General features: G+C 36.3%; 1 protein-coding gene and 1 non-coding gene across 2 annotated transcripts; both read left to right on the forward strand.

Moving 5' to 3' along the window:
• The first annotated feature begins 1,524 nt into the window (after nucleotides 1-1,524).
• On the forward strand, nucleotides 1,525-18,377 carry LOC112519760 (TBC1 domain family member 8B-like). Its single transcript, XM_025128005.1, has 18 exons — nucleotides 1,525-1,669; nucleotides 2,737-2,806; nucleotides 3,142-3,687; nucleotides 3,943-4,071; nucleotides 4,158-4,271; nucleotides 5,666-5,724; nucleotides 7,457-7,523; nucleotides 7,683-7,734; nucleotides 7,819-7,911; nucleotides 8,037-8,120; nucleotides 8,202-8,623; nucleotides 10,012-10,073; nucleotides 10,482-10,551; nucleotides 11,086-11,166; nucleotides 11,305-11,406; nucleotides 12,842-12,963; nucleotides 15,396-15,519; nucleotides 18,126-18,377. The coding sequence occupies exons 1-18, from the start codon at nucleotides 1,590-1,592 to the stop codon at nucleotides 18,222-18,224; spliced, it is 2,376 nt and encodes a 791-aa protein (XP_024983773.1). The 5' UTR covers nucleotides 1,525-1,589; the 3' UTR covers nucleotides 18,225-18,377.
• Nucleotides 18,378-20,331: 1,954 nt separating this feature from the next.
• TRNAK-UUU lies at nucleotides 20,332-20,404 on the forward strand. The gene has a single exon. It is a non-coding gene; the product is annotated as a tRNA-Lys (tRNA).
• The last annotated feature ends 366 nt before the right edge of the window (nucleotides 20,405-20,770 follow it).

The following is a 20,770-nucleotide window of genomic DNA, read 5'->3' on the forward strand; positions in this document are numbered from 1 at the left end:
GCATTCAAGCACGGGTTTTCCACGTGTCGTATCGACATAGAATTTATTTCAGCCGTGAAATAAGGCTTCGTTTTTATGTTACGTTCTTCTTTCCATTGTTAAAACGAGATCGTAATGTTGCCAAGCAGGAGAGAGGGCCATTTATCCGTTTAGGGGTCAAAATAACTGTTAAGAGGACAATTTGGTAATTTACTGGTCCAAATCAAAATTCGGTAATTTAAGGGTGAGTTTGGTACCTAGATAGGATAGAAAAAAACAAGTGTTCAATGTTCGGTAAAGCATGATTTGACAGAACATGGCTATTAAAATGACCAAGTTACCTTAAACGAATTGTTTAGTGTTTTTTATATCAAATATTCAATTTGAATGAAAATTAACTAAAAGCATATTTAAAAATACAAAAACATCTAAAATAAAATTAATTAGAAGGTCACATTAGACAAAACATTTCTAATGGATTGTCCTTAATAGAGATGGCCAAATGGCCCGACTCGAGAAGAATTGGGACCGACGGTCTGGAACGGGTTACGATATTTCACTGAAAACAAGGCCTGGCCCGATACTGGTTAAAGGCTCGCCCCGATTTTTCATTTTAAATTTACTATAAATTTATTTTTAAATGTGTTTTTAAGTATATTCTTAATTTTTTTTTTCTAAATGTATTTTTAAGTGTATTATGATAAAAACGTATTTTTAGTGTATTCGGTTGACCCAGTAAAACATTCTAAAGTATATTTAATCGACCAAATTCTTTATAACAAAAACATATTTTTTTAGTGTATTTGATTGACCAAAATCTTCAAAAAATATTATTTTATATGTTAAAAACCGATTTAAAAAAAAAATTAAGTGGGATCGATTTGAAACCATCTCAGAACCGGTTCTCATAACCGATCATATACCTTAATCAAGCCTTTCCCTTTTTGACCGGGACCGGAACCGGTCGAGATTGTCATTGTTGGCCCGGGACCGATTTGGTCCCAACCCAACCCGTTCCACTACCGGTTTTGGCCATGTCTAGTCCTCATATTAAAGAAATTGAACAGAAAGATTTTGGGCCCGCTTGAACATCCTTAATATGGGCCCAACCTGACTGATTTATTCGATTTCTTTTAATAAAATAATTTATTTATTTTTCACAAATAAAATTTTATGCTTACCTAAATCAAAAAAATATTATCTAACCTATAGAAATGACTTGTAACCGGTTGTGATGGTAACAATGTTACTTAACGCTCAAAAAATATACAATGATGGATCAAAACAAATTAGAGAACACAACATAAAACTATGTGTTTAGTTTATTTTGAGACGGTAAATAATAAAAAAAAATATTAAATAAAAAGGTATTTTATTTTTAAAAAATAATTCAAAAACATAAATAATGGATTTTATTACATACATATGCCATTTGTTTTGATAGCAGAGTTGCTATAGTTTGAGGGAGAGCGGGGAGGGTCGTTTCCCGCCACGCTGCTCCATCCGATCACAAATTCGATTTATGAAGAACTTGATTAATCATGCAGTAATTAGTATCCGTTAGATCAAATCTCCTTTTTTAATCTGGTTTTTTTTTTTTTGTAAATTTGATGTCAAAATCAAACGGCTGGATCAATCGAATTTTCCCGCAAATGACGCACAGTTTCTTCAAAGATTTCGATACCAGACGGTAATTTACAAGCATATGCATATGTGTATATCTATGAATCATTGCATGCATATTTGTTCTTTACACGCGTACTCAATTCCGTTAATTTTAATTAAATTATATTCGAGGTTTAGTTTTTGGACAAAATCAAGGTCAGAATTTTTAGGAAGGTTGTTTCAGACATTCTCAATTATCGTGAAGGGGATCGATCACGTTTCAAATCGAGAATTAGGGCTGTTTGTTATATGCGTATGCGAAATTGGTTCATTAGTTTGATTATGTAATTAGTACTACATGATTTCCTGGGGTTTTTCCACTTGTTGACGCTAAAACAAGTTGATATTAGATCTCAGTTTTGATGCGAATTGAGATATTATAATGGTATTATAAGGGTTAATGTCTGTTTTTTCTGTAGGATTGGAGTTATTTAATTTGGATTAGTTTGACAATTTAGTGGGAAATATCTGATCGCAGTGGATTTTGTGTATTTGGCAAAAACAAATAGTGTGGAGTGGGAATCATAGATTAGTTTTCACTTCAAATTTTAGAATGGTGGCATGAGAATCAACTTTATATTCATGGTTTGAAGCAAAAACATCGATATGGGACGTAGAATTGGTAATCTTTATGAAGAATGTTGTTATCCTTGCTGAGTAAGAGAACATTACATGCTGATTCCAGGTATAATCTCGATTGTTTTCTTTGTTTTTTAGCAAAAAATTACATATTTGACATATACCCACCATAACCAGAGTCACCCTCATTAGGCAAGGGTGAGTGACTGAGGGTCAATTATGGAAGTGATTTGTCTGAAACATGATCAGACCGTGTTTTTCGAGGGATTTAATGAATACGTTTGGTATTTATTTGTCTGAAACTTGAGCGAGGTTACCTTCCAGCTTATTATCTCATATGCTACTTGTAGCTTTTTGCAGCATAAAACCATATAAACAGAACGTATTACCTAATACATTTTCTTTTTTCATGCAGTTGAATTAATGGTACAGTAATAGGCTAATTGTTTTTTAGAAGTGGAGTTAGTAACTTCTTTTTTTGATTTAATTGTTGCTTGGGAATTGAATCAACAGGGATGCATATGGATTTACTGTGAGGCCTCAATACCTTCAGACGTTCAAGGAGTTTGATAGTATCTATAAGGTAATGACCTATTGTAAATGTGTGTGGATGTTTGTTATAGAACAAGATTCTGAACATGCTACAGAACACAAAAATGGGACCTGTAGGACAAATAAGGTAGGGAATTAACATTGGTGAAAATGATGCATATATGCTTTTATGTGCAAAATTATCCAGATGCATCTTTTACAGTGAAAACTCGTCTCATATATCATCAACCAAATGAGTATTGGGTGGGATATGCATGTATATATACAGGTTTGTTTGTATTGAGATGTAGTTTATTCATATAACAATGGCATTGGAGGAAAGAAGAGCATATTGTTTGCTCATATCATGTTCCATTAATGTTTCAGAAGGAGGAAGAAGAAAGATCAACAAAATGGAGGTGCTTTCTTGAGCAGCATGCGGAGCTTGCTCTAGCGAACGCATCTGTTGAGGAGAGTATCGCTAAATCTGAAGTCACGGAACCGAAAACCAATCCTGTCGCGGAATCAAGTGGAGAGGGAGATGTTTTAAGCGACAGGAAGCCGACAAATGGTAATGAGACAGAGAGTGTTCCTGAAAAAGTGGATTCAGGGCCAAAACAAACAAAGAAGCCTGTGGTGAGAAATTGGGCGGAGGTCAGATCATCTCTCAGCGTCATTGAGGATATGATGTGTCGTCGTGTCAAGAGTAGAATTAACATGACAAATGATCCAAAGAACAGTTCTCAAAAACACCTTCAATCTATTCAAGAGGAGGGACCCGCCGATGAGGACTCTAAAGAGGAGTCAAGAAATAACGAGCGACCATATTCCTCTGGAGATGAAAGAGCTGAAGACACTCTAGAGTCTTCATTTCCTTGGAAAGAACTGGAGTCACTTGTTCGTGGTGGTGTGCCAAGAGACCTCAGAGGAGAGGTGTCCTTCAAATCCTCATCGACCGTATTATACTCCCTCCATCCCAAAATAAATGTCTACAATTTTACCCTAAATAATGGAGGGAGTAATGAATTTATCTATCCCATAATTAAGGGTAGAATCGGAAAGTAGACATTTACTTTTTTAAGTGGACTGGGATAAACTAAAATAGAAACGTGGACACTTATTTTGAGATGGAAGGAATACTTTTTAGCATAAAAATATCTTATCATATGCAAGATGTTATTGTTTCAGGTATGGCAAGCCTTTGTTGGTGTGAAAGCACGTCGGGTAGAGGGATACTACCAGAATTTGTTGGACGTATGTGATGCTGGCGGAGAAAGATTTGCCACGCCAGAAAAATGTAGAAAGCAGATCGAAAAGGTCATTAGTTGCATATGCCCAGAAATTCATTTTCTTAACATGGAAATTTTTGTATCTCCTGGACTAATCTCTTCTTCCGAAGGCAGGATTTACCGCGAACATTTCCTGGTCATCCTGCACTAAATGAGGAAGGTAGGAACTCCTTGAGGAGGTTACTTTTAGCGTACGCTCAGCATAACCCTGCTGTTGGGTATTGCCAGGTAATTTGCTGATGGATTTCATTCCATTACCAATATCATGTGTAGCACCATGGCCCGGCTCAAGTACTTGCAAGTATAAGTTTCAGAAGCACCAAGGAATATATACATACATACATACACAGGTATGTGTGTGTATCTATGCCTTGTGGAAGCTTAAATAGTACTCCATTGTCCCAAAATAAATGTCCACAATGAAAAAGGCACACAGTTTTAGGAATGTGTAATGATTATACTTTTTAATTAACAATGACAATTTTACCCTTAATGATAACGGAGTAAAGAATTTCTCATCTCATACTTAAGGATAGAATTGGAAAGTAGACACTTATTCTGGGACAAGCTAGGATAGAAATCTGGACACTTATTTTGGGACGATGGAGTTTATGATTGTTTCACAAAGAAAACCAAAGCACAACTGATAATGTTGTCCATATATTAAATGTCTGCTTCACAGGCAACTGCCTCCACAAATATGAAAATATGGAGATGATGGAGGAATTAATATTGTCTCCAAAAAGGAGAACCTATAATGGCATGCACGTATAGAGCAATGAAATTTATCAAGACCAAAACAAACCTCTCTTAAAGATCAAATATGAAGCCTACCAAGACTCCAAAAAGAGACCATATATCATTTCTAAGGGTTTTACAGAAAACCTGCTTGTACAAAGGAAGGGCATTGCTCTAGAATGAACTCACTGACACATTCAGATTACTGATCCTCCAGGCTTTTTCAGAGATGTACAAAGCATACATCTAGATTATTGAAAAAAGAAAGAAAGAAAAATCTTGAAAGGAGATTTGGTTGTTTCATCTTAATGTTGCCAACTGGGAGAAGCACTTTCATAGGTAAGATCATAAAACATGTGATCTTAGTGGTGCTTGCTAATATTGACATGGTGGTTTTGGAGAAACATTCAACTAAAATATTTATACTGCCTTGACTTGAGTGCAAAAACACAAATACTTATCGCCAATTCACAAGTCTTCCTATTATGTTATGCCATACCTGGTTAAATATCATCTTGTACTCTGGTTATATATTAATCAATTTTACAGAAGATCATCCCCCTCGTATTTGTCTATTTCCTGAGAGGAAATATGTCTTCACCTCCCCCCCCTCCTTATATACCCAACATAGAATGTTATCACGTTTCTTGCGCAAAATTTACATGTTTTAAAGAATACCAACAGGGGTATCTTTGAAGTATGTACTGCAAATGATACTTCATATGGGCCATGGGAATTTTTGGATTTGGTCTTCTTTTACAGAATTATATTCTTTATGCTTGGTTAATTTTAACAGATCAATTTCCGTGTTATGCATTGTTTTTATTCTTATCCGTCACTGGATCTAAAAGTCTACAGTTTAATTTTTGAAATCACCTGTGTAGGCAATGAATTTTTTTGCTGCAATATTACTACTAATGATGCCTGAAGAAAATGCCTTTTGGTACGTGTTCACTTGTTCATCTTTCATTATCCTTTTTAATAGTTTAATTGGCATGGTATTTTGTTTTGGGAGATACTAGATCATCTAAGGGCCTTTCTTCACTCCCCCTTTTTACACAACTAAGATTCTTAATGATTCTGTAGTTGCAGGGAATTAATATGGAATCTGGGAAAGGGTATTTCAACTTGCATTTCTTTAGGACTTCGATGAGATGCCTTGTAAGGAGACATGCACCCCTTGTTTGTACTCCAACCAAGATGATTGAAACCTACTTTTCCTTTCATCTATAGGCAGAAAAATGGAAGGGCCATGTAACAAGTTAGAGCGGGTAATAAATTTTTAGCACCGGTCAATAACGGGTTGGGTTGACCCGCAAACACTTTCTTTGTCCATCCTTTTGAATTTCATAAAGAATTACTGTATTAAATATGATAGCTAAAATTATTATCAAAATAAGGGTCCAATGTTTTTTACTAAAGCAATTCTTTTTGTTTTACCCATATGACCCGCTATCAATATTATATAGCCCAAATTGATCGACTTTCACATAAATGGGTTGAAATTTCCCCCTCTACCGGAGTTTCATCCTATGTAACAGAAGCTCTTGTCAACAGTTATTTTTATGAAGAGGAGTGCACTAGTTTCTTGCTAGGGAAGGAGATATGTTTTGCCTTTGTGACAATATGTGGAACCCCCAAGTCACTTTCCAAAAGAGCCCTTCAGGAGAAAGGGGAGGTTCCAACATATATACAGGAGAAATGGTCCAAGTCTAGTTGATGTAGGACTCCACCACCCCCCTCCAACGGAGGCTAGATGGACACAGATTGTCCCAGGGCGCCGAGAGGGTGCTAGCCAGAGTGGAGTCCCTAGAGTGGCAGACCTTGGCTCTGATACCATGTAAGAATATGTGGAACCCCCAAATCACTCTCCAAAAGAGCCCTTGAGGAGAAAGGGGAGGTTCCAACATATACACAGGAGAAATGGTCCAAGTCTAGCCGATGTGGGGCTCTAACAACCTTCATGATATGAACAATAGTTTTCTAAAAATTCATGTCTATGTCTGGGGTTTATATAAGTAAATAGATGCGAGAGGAAGATTGGAGAGCATCTGTGGAATTAGCATTTAAATATTTTGAACTCATTAAGACCGTCCTCATAATAGGCTCCAACATATGGAAATTAACAGTGATACCTTTTTGTATTTCTAATTTTCCCAAATATTAACTTGTATATATTAATTTAGTTCTTAAGATCACAGATGACCCGAGCAACACTCTAAGATACAGCCTAAAATATTTTGAAAGCATTAAGACAGCCCTCATAATATACTCCAACAAATCGAAATTAACGGTGAATACTTTATTTCTGGTCGCCATTCCGTTAAAAAAAAGTCCCCTACGAAGGGTGAGGGTACAGAAAGATTGGAGGGCCATACATTTTGTTGTGTTTGAAAGCATTTGGTAGAACTTGGTTTTCTTTCCAGTGACGTCGAGGCAAAGTGATGCTTCTTGATGGGTATTAGTAGTGACATGCCTTTTCCCTCTAAAAATAACAACTTCAAGTAACTGCACCTCTACTGCTACTTTAGCTCTATATTTCACTAGAAATGTTTGGAATTTATCTGAAACTTTTTATGTTTAGAATCTTCTCAACTGTCATTTTGCACCAAATTACTTTTTCGGTATCATTAATGAACCTCTTGACATATTACTCCAATTGGAATTTTCTTCAGGACTTTGGTGGGCATCATGGATGATTACTTTGATGGATACTTTACAACAGACATGATAGAATCCCAGGCATGTCTTTCGATTATCCTTACATTTCATCAAGAACATTACTTTTCTACTTTTGGATTTTCTGAAATATATTTTTATAGGCATATATTACTCTCCTACAGGGAGATTATTATCTTTATATTATGTGTTTACGTGCTGAATGAAAGACTTTTTATTCAGGTGGATCAACTTGTTTTTGAAGATTTAATGCGTGAACGATATCCTAAACTAGGTTTCTCCGCTGCTAGTGCATGATAATTCTGCTTTAGTTAATTTATACATGCAATTTCTCATCCCCATGATCCTTATTCTATAGTCAATCATTTCGATAACTTGGGAGTCGAGATGGGATGGATCTGTGGACCGTGGCTTCTTTCCATTTTTGTAAATATGATTCCATGGGACAGTGGTGAGGCTTATATCTTTGTGGATAACATTTCAGATTTAGAATCAACTATGCTGACTATAGTCAAATCCAAGCATTTATTCTTCATCTTACCTCCAAAAGGTAACTTACTTTTCTTTTTCCTTCAGTTCTACGTGTTTGGGATGTGATTCTATTTGAAGGAAACCGTGCAATGTTATTACGAACTGCATTGGCTTTAATGGAGCTATATGGTATTTATACTTATTCACTTTTGAATGATTTTTATTCCTATTATAGGTGATTGTTAACGATGAAGTGACAACTTCTTGTAGGTCATGCTTTAGGTACAACTAAAGATGCTGGAGACGCTATTACTTTATTGCAATCCCTTGTTGGCTCAACGTTTGATAGCAGCACTCTAGTTGTGACTGCTTGCATAAGTTTTTCGTACGTAACAGAAGATATGTTACAACAGCTTAGACAAAAACATAGACCAGATGTGGTAGCTGCGAACGAGGAAAGAAATAAAGGGGAACTTGTACGGCAAAACTCGAAAAGGCTGGCTACTAAGCTTTACAGTTTCAAGCGTGATCCTAAGCCGATTGCACGTGAACCCAGTATAAAGAAAGGATTATGTGATAAGAATGTACATGACAATAGTGCAGACTTGGTGTTTCCTCCTAAACTTGATCACTCTCTTGATATCACAACCATCGATTCAGAAGTAGATTCTCTTCCAGATATTCAAGATCAGGTACCTCTGTCTTTTAGCCTTAAGAGCTTTTTAGTTGAGAAGTATGATTTATCTGTTGTGTGATGATGATTTGACCTCGATTGTGCTCATTTTTGCTTTAGCCATCTTGCGCTCATGCCTTTTGGTGGCCCAATATTCTTCCTTATAAGTCTAGCATGTGTGACCACCTTTCCTGTAGAAATTCTCTTTCAAATTCAATGGGACTTGTACTTGGCAGAAATTAGGAATCCCGTTAAGGTAAAAGATAAGTTATATAGGGTGGTAATCACACCTGCTATGATTTACAGAGCATGATATAGGGACAGCAAAAGAGAACATTTACACAAGATGAGTAGCATATATGTGAAAGTTGAGGACTATACTAGCAAACAATGAGGGATAGGATTTATAATGATGGTATATGAGAGAAGGTTGGGATGCCACTGGCTGAGGGGGAGATCTAATACCACTTGAGACCTCACCTGAAACCAATATGAAAAACACACACACTCACCCAAGAACAAAACATGTGAACAGTACAAATCATAGATTAAAATAAACTCATTGAATGGTTAGGATTACGGGTTTGTAACCTTTGTGTGGCTTTCATGTATATATATATATATGTGTGTGTGTGTGTGTGTGTGTATGTGTATGTATGAACAGGGAAGAAAATGATAAATTTCTTGTAGTTTACATCTATCGCTCTACTAGCCCCACAATGATCTTTCTAATTCACAAGAGGGTCACTGCTATCAATTTTTTCTTCCCTTTTCTTTTCCTTCAGTATCTCTCTCTAAAATATTGGTGTTTTCACTAACAAAATTGCAATGATATGGTGGTTGTAATTTAGCAGTCGTTGATTTTGACATCCATGTGCATCAAGTCGGTGGGTGTCATATATAGGATGCAACAAGGAGAGTGAAGAGTGCTACCTTCAACCCTCTCTCCTGTCATGGCACACTCGTCTACTTTTGCATGACTGATATTTTCTCTCAGTTACTTTCCCGAATTTCTAATATTATTTTTCTTATTACCAAGGTTCACCTTCTGAATTAACTGACTAAGGTGTTTATATTTCACATAAGTTCACTCATCTATGTTTAGAACCATGCAGTTGATGTGACTGCGAACTTCTACTTTCCAAAACTACATGTGTCCTTGCTGAAAGTGACGAACAGCATAATCACTTTTCTTTACCTATTAGATAGATAAGAAATATCTGGTAAAAGATGAAACAAGTATACCATATAGTAAAACACTTCCTAGGTGATATATTCATGTTAAGATGCATAAGTCAAGCCTTTACATATTTCTGTAGAGTTAAACCTTACTTATTCACAGCTCATTGGCATAAGTATCTCAGCCATTCTTAATTCTGGCATTTATTTAATAGATTACATATACAGGTTGTGTGGTTGAAGGCCCAGTTGTGCTTGATGATGGAAGAAAAGAGAGCTGCTACACTTAGGTTAGTTCCGAGAAGTGTTTTATTTTTTCAGGGACCATTGTAAACCTCCTTGTGCTGACAATCTGGACACACACATATATGCAAGATGGAGTAAGCAAAAATGTTTATAAGTTGTATGGAATGGAGAAGTAGTTCAGTCTGCCGAAATGATCTCAAGTGGAATGTCAGATTTCTTTATTCAAGTTTTTTTTTTGTAAATCAGATGCATCTATGTCATTTTTGGTTCATAATCTATCTACTATAAAAGGAGAGTGTGCAACTGATCTAGTTCCGGTTGTGCATTTTTTTTGTAGATCTTATGAAAATTTTCTCACTACTTGGCATAAATTCTGTTCAATCGTTTTGTTAATGTTCTTTGTGGAAGCATACCAATTGACTTATATAACAAGGGTACTTGTGTCTTTCTAGAGCTGAGGAGTTGGAGACAGCGCTTATCGAGATGGCCAAACAAGATAATCGGCGGGAATTGAGCGCAAGGGTATTCCACATAATATATCTCTAGCATGTGTTCTCATGAGGGCTTAATCATTTGAGAACTCCAAAATTTGTGAGATCCGTGAGAACTTCTACCTTAAGGTTTTGTTTCACATGATAATTTTCCCATCTAAGTATAGTATTTAATATATTGATTAACATATATTTGTTTCACAATGTGTTTGTTTCACGTGTATTCAATTTACGGTGTAAAACTTTCTAAGTGTATTTTTTGTTTCACAAACATGCCAAAAATGTTCACAATGTGAACTGAGTACATGTAAAACAAACACATTGTAGAACAAATATATGTTAATCAGTACATTAAATTTTAGCAATAGACGAAAACAATCATATGAAATAGCACATGATGCAATAGTTCTCAAAGATCTCACGATTTAGAGAGTTCTCAAAAGAAGGCCCCCCCTATTCTCGTGGTTGTGCTTAATTAATTAAAAGGGCTCTTTATGTTTATAGGCGGTAGTGTTAGGCACCAAATAATGTGAAAAAGTGATTCAGATTTCTTAACCTAATGCAGATTGAGCATATGGAACAAGAGGTAGCTGAGTTGCAGCAAGTTCTTGGTGATAAGAAAGAACAGGAGAAAGCAATGCTTGAGGTTCAAAGATTTTAATTTTTATTGTTATGATATATATATATATATTGTTATATTTTTAAACATTTAAGTAGATAGAAACTGCGCGGCTTTTTAATATCAAGAACATTGCATATTGTATAGCTATGTATATTGATGTAGGTGCTAATGCGAGTTGAACAAGAACAGAAGGTCACAGAAGATGCTCGTAGATCTGCAGAGCAAGACGCAGCTGCTCAGAGATATGCAGTGAGTGTACTTGAGGTACCTTATCGTCTAGAATTCTACTACAGTTGTGAACACATTAAATATTTGGCAAGCTAGCTGTCGGCTCATAAGGTAGTCGATAAACTAGTCATGTTTTGTAAAAACTAACTAATAAGCTAGATAACAAAGTCAAAATGACCTAAAGGGTGCGTCTGGTATCCAGACAGAATAGGACAAAACAGTTGTTTAGCGTTTGGTAAGACTAGATAATATGACCAATTTACTCTTAATGAGTTGTTTATATCTTTTATATATTTTGATTAATTTATTTAATTTATTAAATCAAAATAAAATAAATATTTTTATAATAAAATATATGATTAGAAAGTTCTCGTCAAGACGATTAAAATGACACCAAAATAAAAAAGTTTATGTAGTTTCCAAATTTTATTTTATACATTTTCTATATTATTTTATTATTATTAATATTTAATAAATTATATAAATTAACCAAAATATAGAAACCGTATAAAAATAATATTTTGAGGACTGTGAAGTGAAAGTTTAATAGCATAAAATACGATAAATAAAATTTAAAGCATGAATAAAATGTAAAGAGGGAAGCATATTTGATGTTTTAGAAGAGAATTAGGTTCTATTTTGAGGTTATAATGGTAAAATATAAGTCTGTTCCACCTTGTTCCATGGGATGGGGGTGGAACACGCCTGTTCTCTGTTCCAGTTTATTCTAAATATAAGTCCCGCAAAACGTGGAACAATGGTCCCTGTTCTGTTCTGTCCTGTCATGTTCAGTGTACCAAACACCCCCAAAAAGATATGTTAAGAATTTAATTGGAAAAATATAAGGGGCATAATTGGAAAAAAGTGGAAAAAAGCTAGTTTATGATGAACCAAACGGGCTATTCTGTAAGCTCAAAAAATAAGCTAGCTTATGATTGCCAAACATGGCTTAAGTCTACTCGTGTCTAGTCTTTATAAAGAAATGCCTGAGAAACACAAATTTATTTATTTATTTTATATTTGTGGGGTGTTTTTAATCTTTGTTTGTGCTTGGGTTTGTGTTGAGCTTTATATGTGTATCGTGTTTAATAACAGTAGTGTGGGCNATGGGGGGAGGAGGAATGGAGTTTGAGGCAAATCGAAGTGAACTTGTAACAATTTGATTGCACATACTTCTAACAGAAGTTGTGCAACAAGGCATATATTATTTCAAACTTATCCTCACTGAAAGCCTATATATTGCAACATCATTCACATATTGTTATTAACTTTCTGCTGTCATGAGAACTGAATTTTTTCATTTATATCTTTCGAGTGGATGTGTCGAATAAATTTTATTCAAGAGTATTCAATATGAATAATCCTTCTAAATTAAGAAGCTTTTTATGAGGCAGATAAATTTTCTTTTAGCTAATTTTATCATCTTTGATATTTCAATTACTCCTAAGAGTTCAGTATTTGTTATATGCAGGAGAAGTATGAAAAAGCTATGAATTCCCTTGCTCAAATGGAAAAGAGGGTTGTAATGGCAGAATCTATGTTGGAGGCGACATTGCAATACAATTCTGGCCAAGTTAAAGCACTATCGCCAGGGTACATGCACATATTACTTCTCTTTTGACTTGAAACATGATCAATTTGTTCAAATCATGTCACTCATAATGCTATCTTATTGTTGTCTATTTAAGTATATTAATTTTAATGAATTAACCAACACCTTTTTGTGGAAAATATGAGGAAGAGGTTACTATCAAGAAGAAGAATGGTTTCTTAGTTAAAAGGCTTTATTTTCTTCCCACTTAGAGTTTGTGGAGTGTGGTGCTTACTTGAGACTAGGTTAGGACTTCCTTACCAGTTGAATATAGCTCTTTTGATGCTTTTGTTTGCGTTCGGTTGGGAGTCCCAAGCCGTTTAGGTGTATTGTTGTTTTCCCTTTCTATTTGCCAGAGGTGTCACCCTCTTTCCCATGTGTGTGTGTGTGTGTATATATATATATATATATATATATACAGAGAGAGAGAGAGGGAGGTTCGGGGGAAAACCCCCAAAAAAATGAAAAACTGAGGAATACCATGGTAACTATTCATTTGGACGGTATGCACATGTGCATACAAGTAATTGAAGATGTTTCCTGGTTTCTATGCACGATTGCATGTTATGCATATGTTTTGTCCCTGTATTTGGGATCGAGTTATGGGTCGTTGTAACGTGAAATCTTGATCAACCCTGGTGGGTGACTACTGTGATTTTCCCTTCTTTCTACCTATTATGAATGTGTAACGGTTGAGAGCTGGATTGATGAGAGAATCCATAATCTCAGTAACAAGTTTCTGGGTGAAAATATTCTTCCCCTTTTTGTTCAACAACTAGACTATAAACACAAATACAAGGATGCAAATAGAAATACTAGGAATTATAAACGTGGACCTAGTGGCCTACATGCTAAAAAGCAATAATGCTGAAAATGCAATAACTACTCCTAAATTCTGGCAATAACTCTCTCCACTACAAAGGTTTCTTGAACTTGCCATGTGTTCGTCTCTGATAAGTTTGCAGTTGAGGTATCGACCTCCTAACAGCATACCAGACAAATAATTTGTATACACATGTGCATACCGGGTAATTAACTTGTACACACATGTGCATACCGCATAGATGAATGGTTACCAGGGTATTCCTCAGTTTTTCGTTTTTTTGCAGTTTTCCTGAACCTAACCCTATATATGTAGCTCTCTACTTTCTTTTGATGAAATTGAATTGCTTTCACTTGGTTCTACTATTTCTCTGTCACATTACAAGCTAAGAACCCTTTTGTCTCCTAAACATGCCAATTCTGCATGATATGATGGAAGTTAAATTGTAAAGAAAAGTTAGATCCAATTATATGTGCTATCTTACACCCTTGGCGAATTAACATTTTTAAGGCTCTATCAATCTGGGGGGGTGCTAGGTTGGGGGTAATAGAAGGTGAGGAATGGAAATGGAATTCATTAATGGTGTCTAATTAAAGCAATGGGCCAATGGAATGGGCTATTACCAGATATTGGGTAATGAAACATTTCTCAACAAATTCGGGGATGAAGCTCATTCCCATTTCCAAACCAAACGATCTCTAAGACTTAACTAGAAGGGAAATATTGTGGATAAAAACTTTCCTCCCCAAACTTAGCAAAGCCAAAGGAGTCCTGGTGCACCATGGTATCCCTTTCTATCAATAAGGGCCATTTACCAACACAAATTGGGTAAGAGTGCGGTCTCGGTCAGCATTAATCACTGGCTGAGTAACGGCCTGTTTGTTAGCAGCTTAATGAGACTCGCAGCTTATTCGGTGAGCTATACATGAGTGTTTGGTAGTGGCTTAATAATATTAAAAGTGGCTTATTCGTTAAGTTGAAACTTGGGCGGAGCTTTATGCAGTAAGCCAAATTTTTCCCAAACTTCCCCCTCCCAATTAAAAAACACACTTTCCTTCCATCTTTGAAAAAAATATCCCCAACAAAACCTTCCGAACCTATAAAGACAAATTATCCACACACACAACTTTGTCCATACATGACTTAATGGAAAACCAACCAAATAGCCTCTAAGAGTTCCTCCCTTAGCTTACCTGGTCAGCACCTCGGTCAGCATCAATGACCGGCAAGAGGGCTTGGTGAATAGTGACATCTCTGACTAGATAAGCCCCTCTTACCCGGTAAGAGGCAGTAAGTAAGCAGGTAGTAAACCGGGCTAAGACTTTCATCTAGCAAGAGTTATTTTACAAAACTTTATTAGCCAAGTTGACCTTCTCTCCTTACTTTGTCTACTCACCTTATCCTAGAATGCTCATAAAAAATCCCTTTTTATGATTATCTTCTTCTTTTCTTCTTTTTGGAACAGCCCTTTATGATGTTGGACAATCTTCATGGTTCAAAGTTTCTTCTCATATAATAGCTGAAGTATGTTAATGTTTAAAAGCGTTTTTGAGTATGCATTGATGCATCAAAACCATTATGGTGACTGACTTAAGTCATCGTGCTGTATAGGCAGAGTCGTCCAGAGTCTCCAAAGGACAACAACAGTAGCAGCAGCAACAACAACAATTCAAACACAACTTCAAAAAGGACGGGCATACTTTCATTTGGACTTGGTTGGCGTGATAGGAACAAGGTTAGCATTCTCCACTACTCTTAAGAATTTATCAGCACTGCATACATTAAGTTAAACCTAGCTAAACTTATGTCGTCAGTAGTCACTAGACCTGAATTTCTAAAATTTTAGCAACAGAAGATCAAACAGTTGTGACCGCCATCTGTGTGGTTTTACACAAGGAACTACTCCCTTCATTTCATGAAAATTGCAACAGTTGGCTTCCCACATAGTTTAAAGAAAGTGTTTGGACATTTGGCAAATATCTAAAATACTTAACAATGCTGCATTTGGTACATGACAGGTAAGGAAAAAACTCACTTTCCCATGTTTGGCGCAACATGGGACATGACAAGAACTCACGGTTCCACGTTTAACCCGACAAGGGACTGGGACAAGGTGGGAAAGCGTGGAACAAAGAAATCTTTTACTTGTTCCACCAAAATAGGTGGAACAAGGTGGGACAAGAATGAGACAAAAACTAAAATATTACTAATCTACCCTTGTTTGATGTATAACCTTGATATGGTATTCATCTTAGTGGTCACCACCGCTAGTCATAGCCGCCACCATCACCGGCGGCCACGGGTAGCCACCACGGCCACCTTTACCTCCTCCACTACAACCTCCACCACCTCCACAACCACCATCGGCCGCCAACCACCACCGCCCATTGCTACCACCACTACTGTTGTCGGCCACCTCCACCATAACCACTACCACCACCATCGGCTACCACTACATCAGTTTATTATAATGACGCCATTTTTTGATAATTACGGGTGTCCGGACAAGCTTAAGCACACCTTGACTAATCACATGAGACCCTGAAGATAAGACCAAGAAAATTCCCCCTGGGGAGATTCGAACGGGCAACCCATGAGGAGCCCCAAAGCCTAGCCTTTATTTGCCACTTGAGCAGATTGGTAATTTAATTATTTTTCAAAAAACGAGTTTGTTTCATTTTTCATTAGAAAGGGGGAGTATAATCTTAGCTTCCTTTGCTAGGACATAATAGGAGTTTCTTTCAATTTATAGTCTTCTTTTTTAACATGTTGACACAAGTGTTTTGTAGTCATCATGTTAAAAAGTAATCACTTTCACACGCGTTCACCGGTTTGGGGTCTTCATAGAAACAGTTGTTCTACTCTTTGAGGTAGAGGACAGGTCTGCTTACATCCCATCCCCTAGACCCCACCTCCAAGTGAGATAAATATATATATATATATATATATATATATATATATATGGATAGAAAGAGGGGGGGGTTTCGGGAAAACCCCAAAAGAATGAAAAACCGAGGAACACCCTAGTAACAATTCATCTGTACAATATGCACATGTGCATATACATAATTTGAAGTTGTTTCTTGGTTTCTATGCACGTGTAGGTGCATACCGGACAAATTGCTAATAAATTACTTGTATGCACATGTGCATACCATCCAAATGAACGGTTACCAGGTGTGTTCCTCGGTTTTTCATTTTTTTTTTGCAGTTTTCCCCTAAATCTGACCCTATATATAGGGAGGTTTAGGGAAAACCCCCAAAAATGAAAAACTAAAGAACACTTGTACCCGTTCATTTGGATGGTATGTACATATGCATACAAGTAATTGAAGTTTTTTGTTGGTTTTTATACACATATGAATACCGGAAAAATTGCTTACCAAATACTTATATGCACATGTGCATACCGTCCAAATGAAGGGTTACGAGGGTGTTCCTCAGTTTTTCATTTTTTAGGGGGTTTTCCCTTGAGGGTTGGATTCTGGTGAGAAGGAGAGTTAAGATGAGAAGCATAAGAAGGGATCTCCACCCTTGGATGCACATCAGGATGAGATGCACCGAGGTGCACCGGGTCAATCTGCCTATCAACCGTGATTCATGTGTGGGTTTGAGATTAAAGGTGATCAAGGGTACAGATCCCTTCCTATGCTTCTCACCTTAACTCTCATTCTCACACAATCTATCGCCTTTCCCCTGAACCTCCTTTCTCTCTCTCTCTCTCTCTATATATATATATATATATATATATATAGGTAGGTGAAGGATCATGTGAGAAAGGAAGTTATGATGAGAAACATAAGAAGAGTTTGAACCTTTGATCACTTTTAATCTCATGCCCACCTATGAATTGCGTTTTAGAAGGGAATTGATCTGGTGTATCTCGGTGCACCTCATTATTGTTGACATTCATTTAGAATTGATCCAAGAGTGGAGATCTCTTCTTGCACTTCTCACTATAACTTTCCTTCTCAGTGGAACCCAGTCCTCCTGTGTGTGTGTGTGTGTGTGTGTATATATGTTGGGTTTGTGGGTTGGGTTCCCGTGAGAAGGGAAGTTACGGTGAGAAGCTTTGGATCAATCCTAATTGAATCTCAACATTAATGAGGTGCACCGAGATGCACCGGATGAATTCCTTTCTAAAGCCCAATTCATGGGTGGGAATGAGATTAAAAGTGATCAAGGGTTCAAATCTCTTTTTACGCTTCTCACCATAACTTCCATTCTCATACGATCCTTTGCCTTCGGTCTGTTTGGTTTATGTAACACTTTTCTGAATTGTTTCCTAGTAGCATTATAAGATCCTAAATTCATAGATTATGTACATATACAATGTGGCAGGCAAAACCATCACATGTGGAACCAAGCGAAAGTAAAACCACCAATGAGGCAGTGGATGCAAAAGCTGAAACCAACGGTCACCAAGAACCCGAAAAATAGAAATCGAAGGGATCAAGATCGCGTATTCTCGAGCCTTGGTTCAAGCCGCAGATGGCAGGTAGCGGCTGCTTGGTTATTTTTGCATTCAAATTGAGAACCATGATGATCCTGCAGTTTTTTTTGTTACATTATATGTTCATTCTTTCACACCTAAGATTAGATTTGTACATTGTAACATTTATACCACCAGGAGTAATGAAAGTTTACAGTGCCTTCATCACAAATCATCTATTTGACTAGAATGAAACTGTGATTTTTTTTTACCATTTACTATTTATATGCTTTGTTTCAGGCCCATAATAGGTCGATTTGAAACTTGGGGCCCACAAGATTTTCGAGGCCTAAGACGTAGTTTGAACATGTTTCTGGACACATTGTCTTTTCCATGCCTATTTCATTTTAGTCCTCTTATTTAGAGCTGTAAACGAACCGAACGAATACGAAAATAAGTTTGTTCATGTTCGTTCGTTTAACTTAACCGAACAAACACGAACGGTAAACGAACGAAAATATGTGTTCGTTTGTTTGGAAATCAGATGTGTTCGTGTTCGTTTATGTTTGTTCGTTAACATGCTAAACGAACGTAAACGAATGACCATAAACGAACGGGCTAAACGAACATAAACAAACAGGTCTAAACGAACATAAAGTCCTTGAGTTATCTTGTTTCTCATGAGCCACTAATTCTTATTACACATGATCAATTATTTTTCTTTAGTTCAGACCTTCTCCAACAGAAATTTGAGCATTTGCTACAAATTTGAAGCTAACAGATACTAGAATACAAGGGCCAGGGGAGAAGATTGTTCTTCATCGAGTCTTCCTTATCAAAATGAAATCAGAAGCAATATCCACCAAAAAAATAAAGCGATTTATAAAACAGAAACCAAGAGACTAAATGTGTATAAAACATACATGATTTGTATGACCTTGTTAAAGGAAACCAGTTAACAGGGGACGGGGAAAACGAGCAGATCGAACCTAGGAAAGAACAAAACCAAAGGAACTGTACCTGTTGAGGAGAACACGAGCAAAGATATGAAGCAATTTGGCGTTCATGTTCACAGCTTTCTTCAACCCTTCACGATTTGTAGAAGGTTTCGTCTCGAGGCTAGGTTTTTTGGGGAAAAGTGAAAAAGTAAAAATTTCAAATAAGACAAAATGATGATAAAATTTAAATCTAAATAAATTCTAAAAATTTTAAACTTAAATAAATATTATTTGAATTCAAACTAAATAAATAAAAGATTATATATTAATTTAATATATAAACGAACAAATATAAATGAACGTAAATGAACGAACAAGACTCTTGTTCATGTTCGTTTATTTAATTAAACGAACAAAAAAATTTGTTCATGTTCGTCCATTTATTAAATAAACGAACATAAACGAATTTCCCGCAGAACAGTTCGCTAAACGTTCGGTTCATTTACAGCCTTACTCTTATTTATATGTTCCTAGTGTAATTTAGATGGTCAAACTTGAAATTCAAAAACTTTCATTTTCTTTCTAAAATTTGAGTTCACAATGAATTCGAATTTGAAACCTAAGATTTGGTATTCGTTGAATCAACGAACCTTAGAGGAGATTATCTCCTGGTAATTTGTAGAATCGACGAGGTTTAATCTTCGTCTTCGTTATACATTGCATCATTTTAGGTGAAGTTGAACCTATGGCTTACTGAGAACTTAGCTTATACCAATAAGCTAGATACCTGCCACGCCAAGGCCTTTTTGGTGACGGAAGCCAAAATGTTGTGTGAAATTGTAATGTTTCTTTATTTTCTGGCAAGTTTTGAGTACATCTTAGCTCGTTGTGAAGTGGGAACCAATACTGATTTAATAGATTTTTCAAACAATATTTGCCTCTAAAGGTGTGTTTGGTGTCTAGATTGAACAAGACATGACAGAATAACTGTTCAGCATTTGATAAAATAGAACTGAACAGAACAGAACGGCCAATTTACCCTTAATTAGTTGTTCATTTTAATTAATTTGTATAAAGATGGTAACATAAAACACAATTTTTAGTTGAGGGTAGAATTGACCATGGAAATTACAATATTAGAGGTTATTTAGTGGATAAACCAGGTGTAGAAACGTAAGCCGTTCTAGCTCAGTTGGTAGAGCGCGTGGCTTTTAACCACGTGGTCGTGGGTTCGAGTCCCACGGATGGCGAATTTTTTCCCATTTTTTTCATACATGAATTAATAAAAAGTAACCAAACAATCCATGAACATGAATGTTGTTCTATAAACTTGTTCATCTCGAAGTAGAGATGGCCAAATGGGCCTGGCCCGGCCCGTAATCGACGGAGGATCGGGACAGGGACCGGTTGAGGGACCGCCGATTATGATCCGGTTAGGGTTTTTGACGTTTTTTGGGACCGGGACTGGTTATAGGCCGGCCCGGCCCGGTCAACGAAAGTCAACGAAACGTATATATATAATAAACCGTATTTTTATTGTGTATTTTTAAACATATTTACAACAAAACGTATTTATAAACGTATATATATATATATTACAAAACGTCTTTATAAAC

Source organism: Cynara cardunculus, assembly GCF_001531365.2.
Source record: "Cynara cardunculus var. scolymus isolate 2C chromosome LG 10, CcrdV1, whole genome shotgun sequence".
Taxonomy (NCBI): Eukaryota; Viridiplantae; Streptophyta; class Magnoliopsida; order Asterales; family Asteraceae; genus Cynara; species Cynara cardunculus.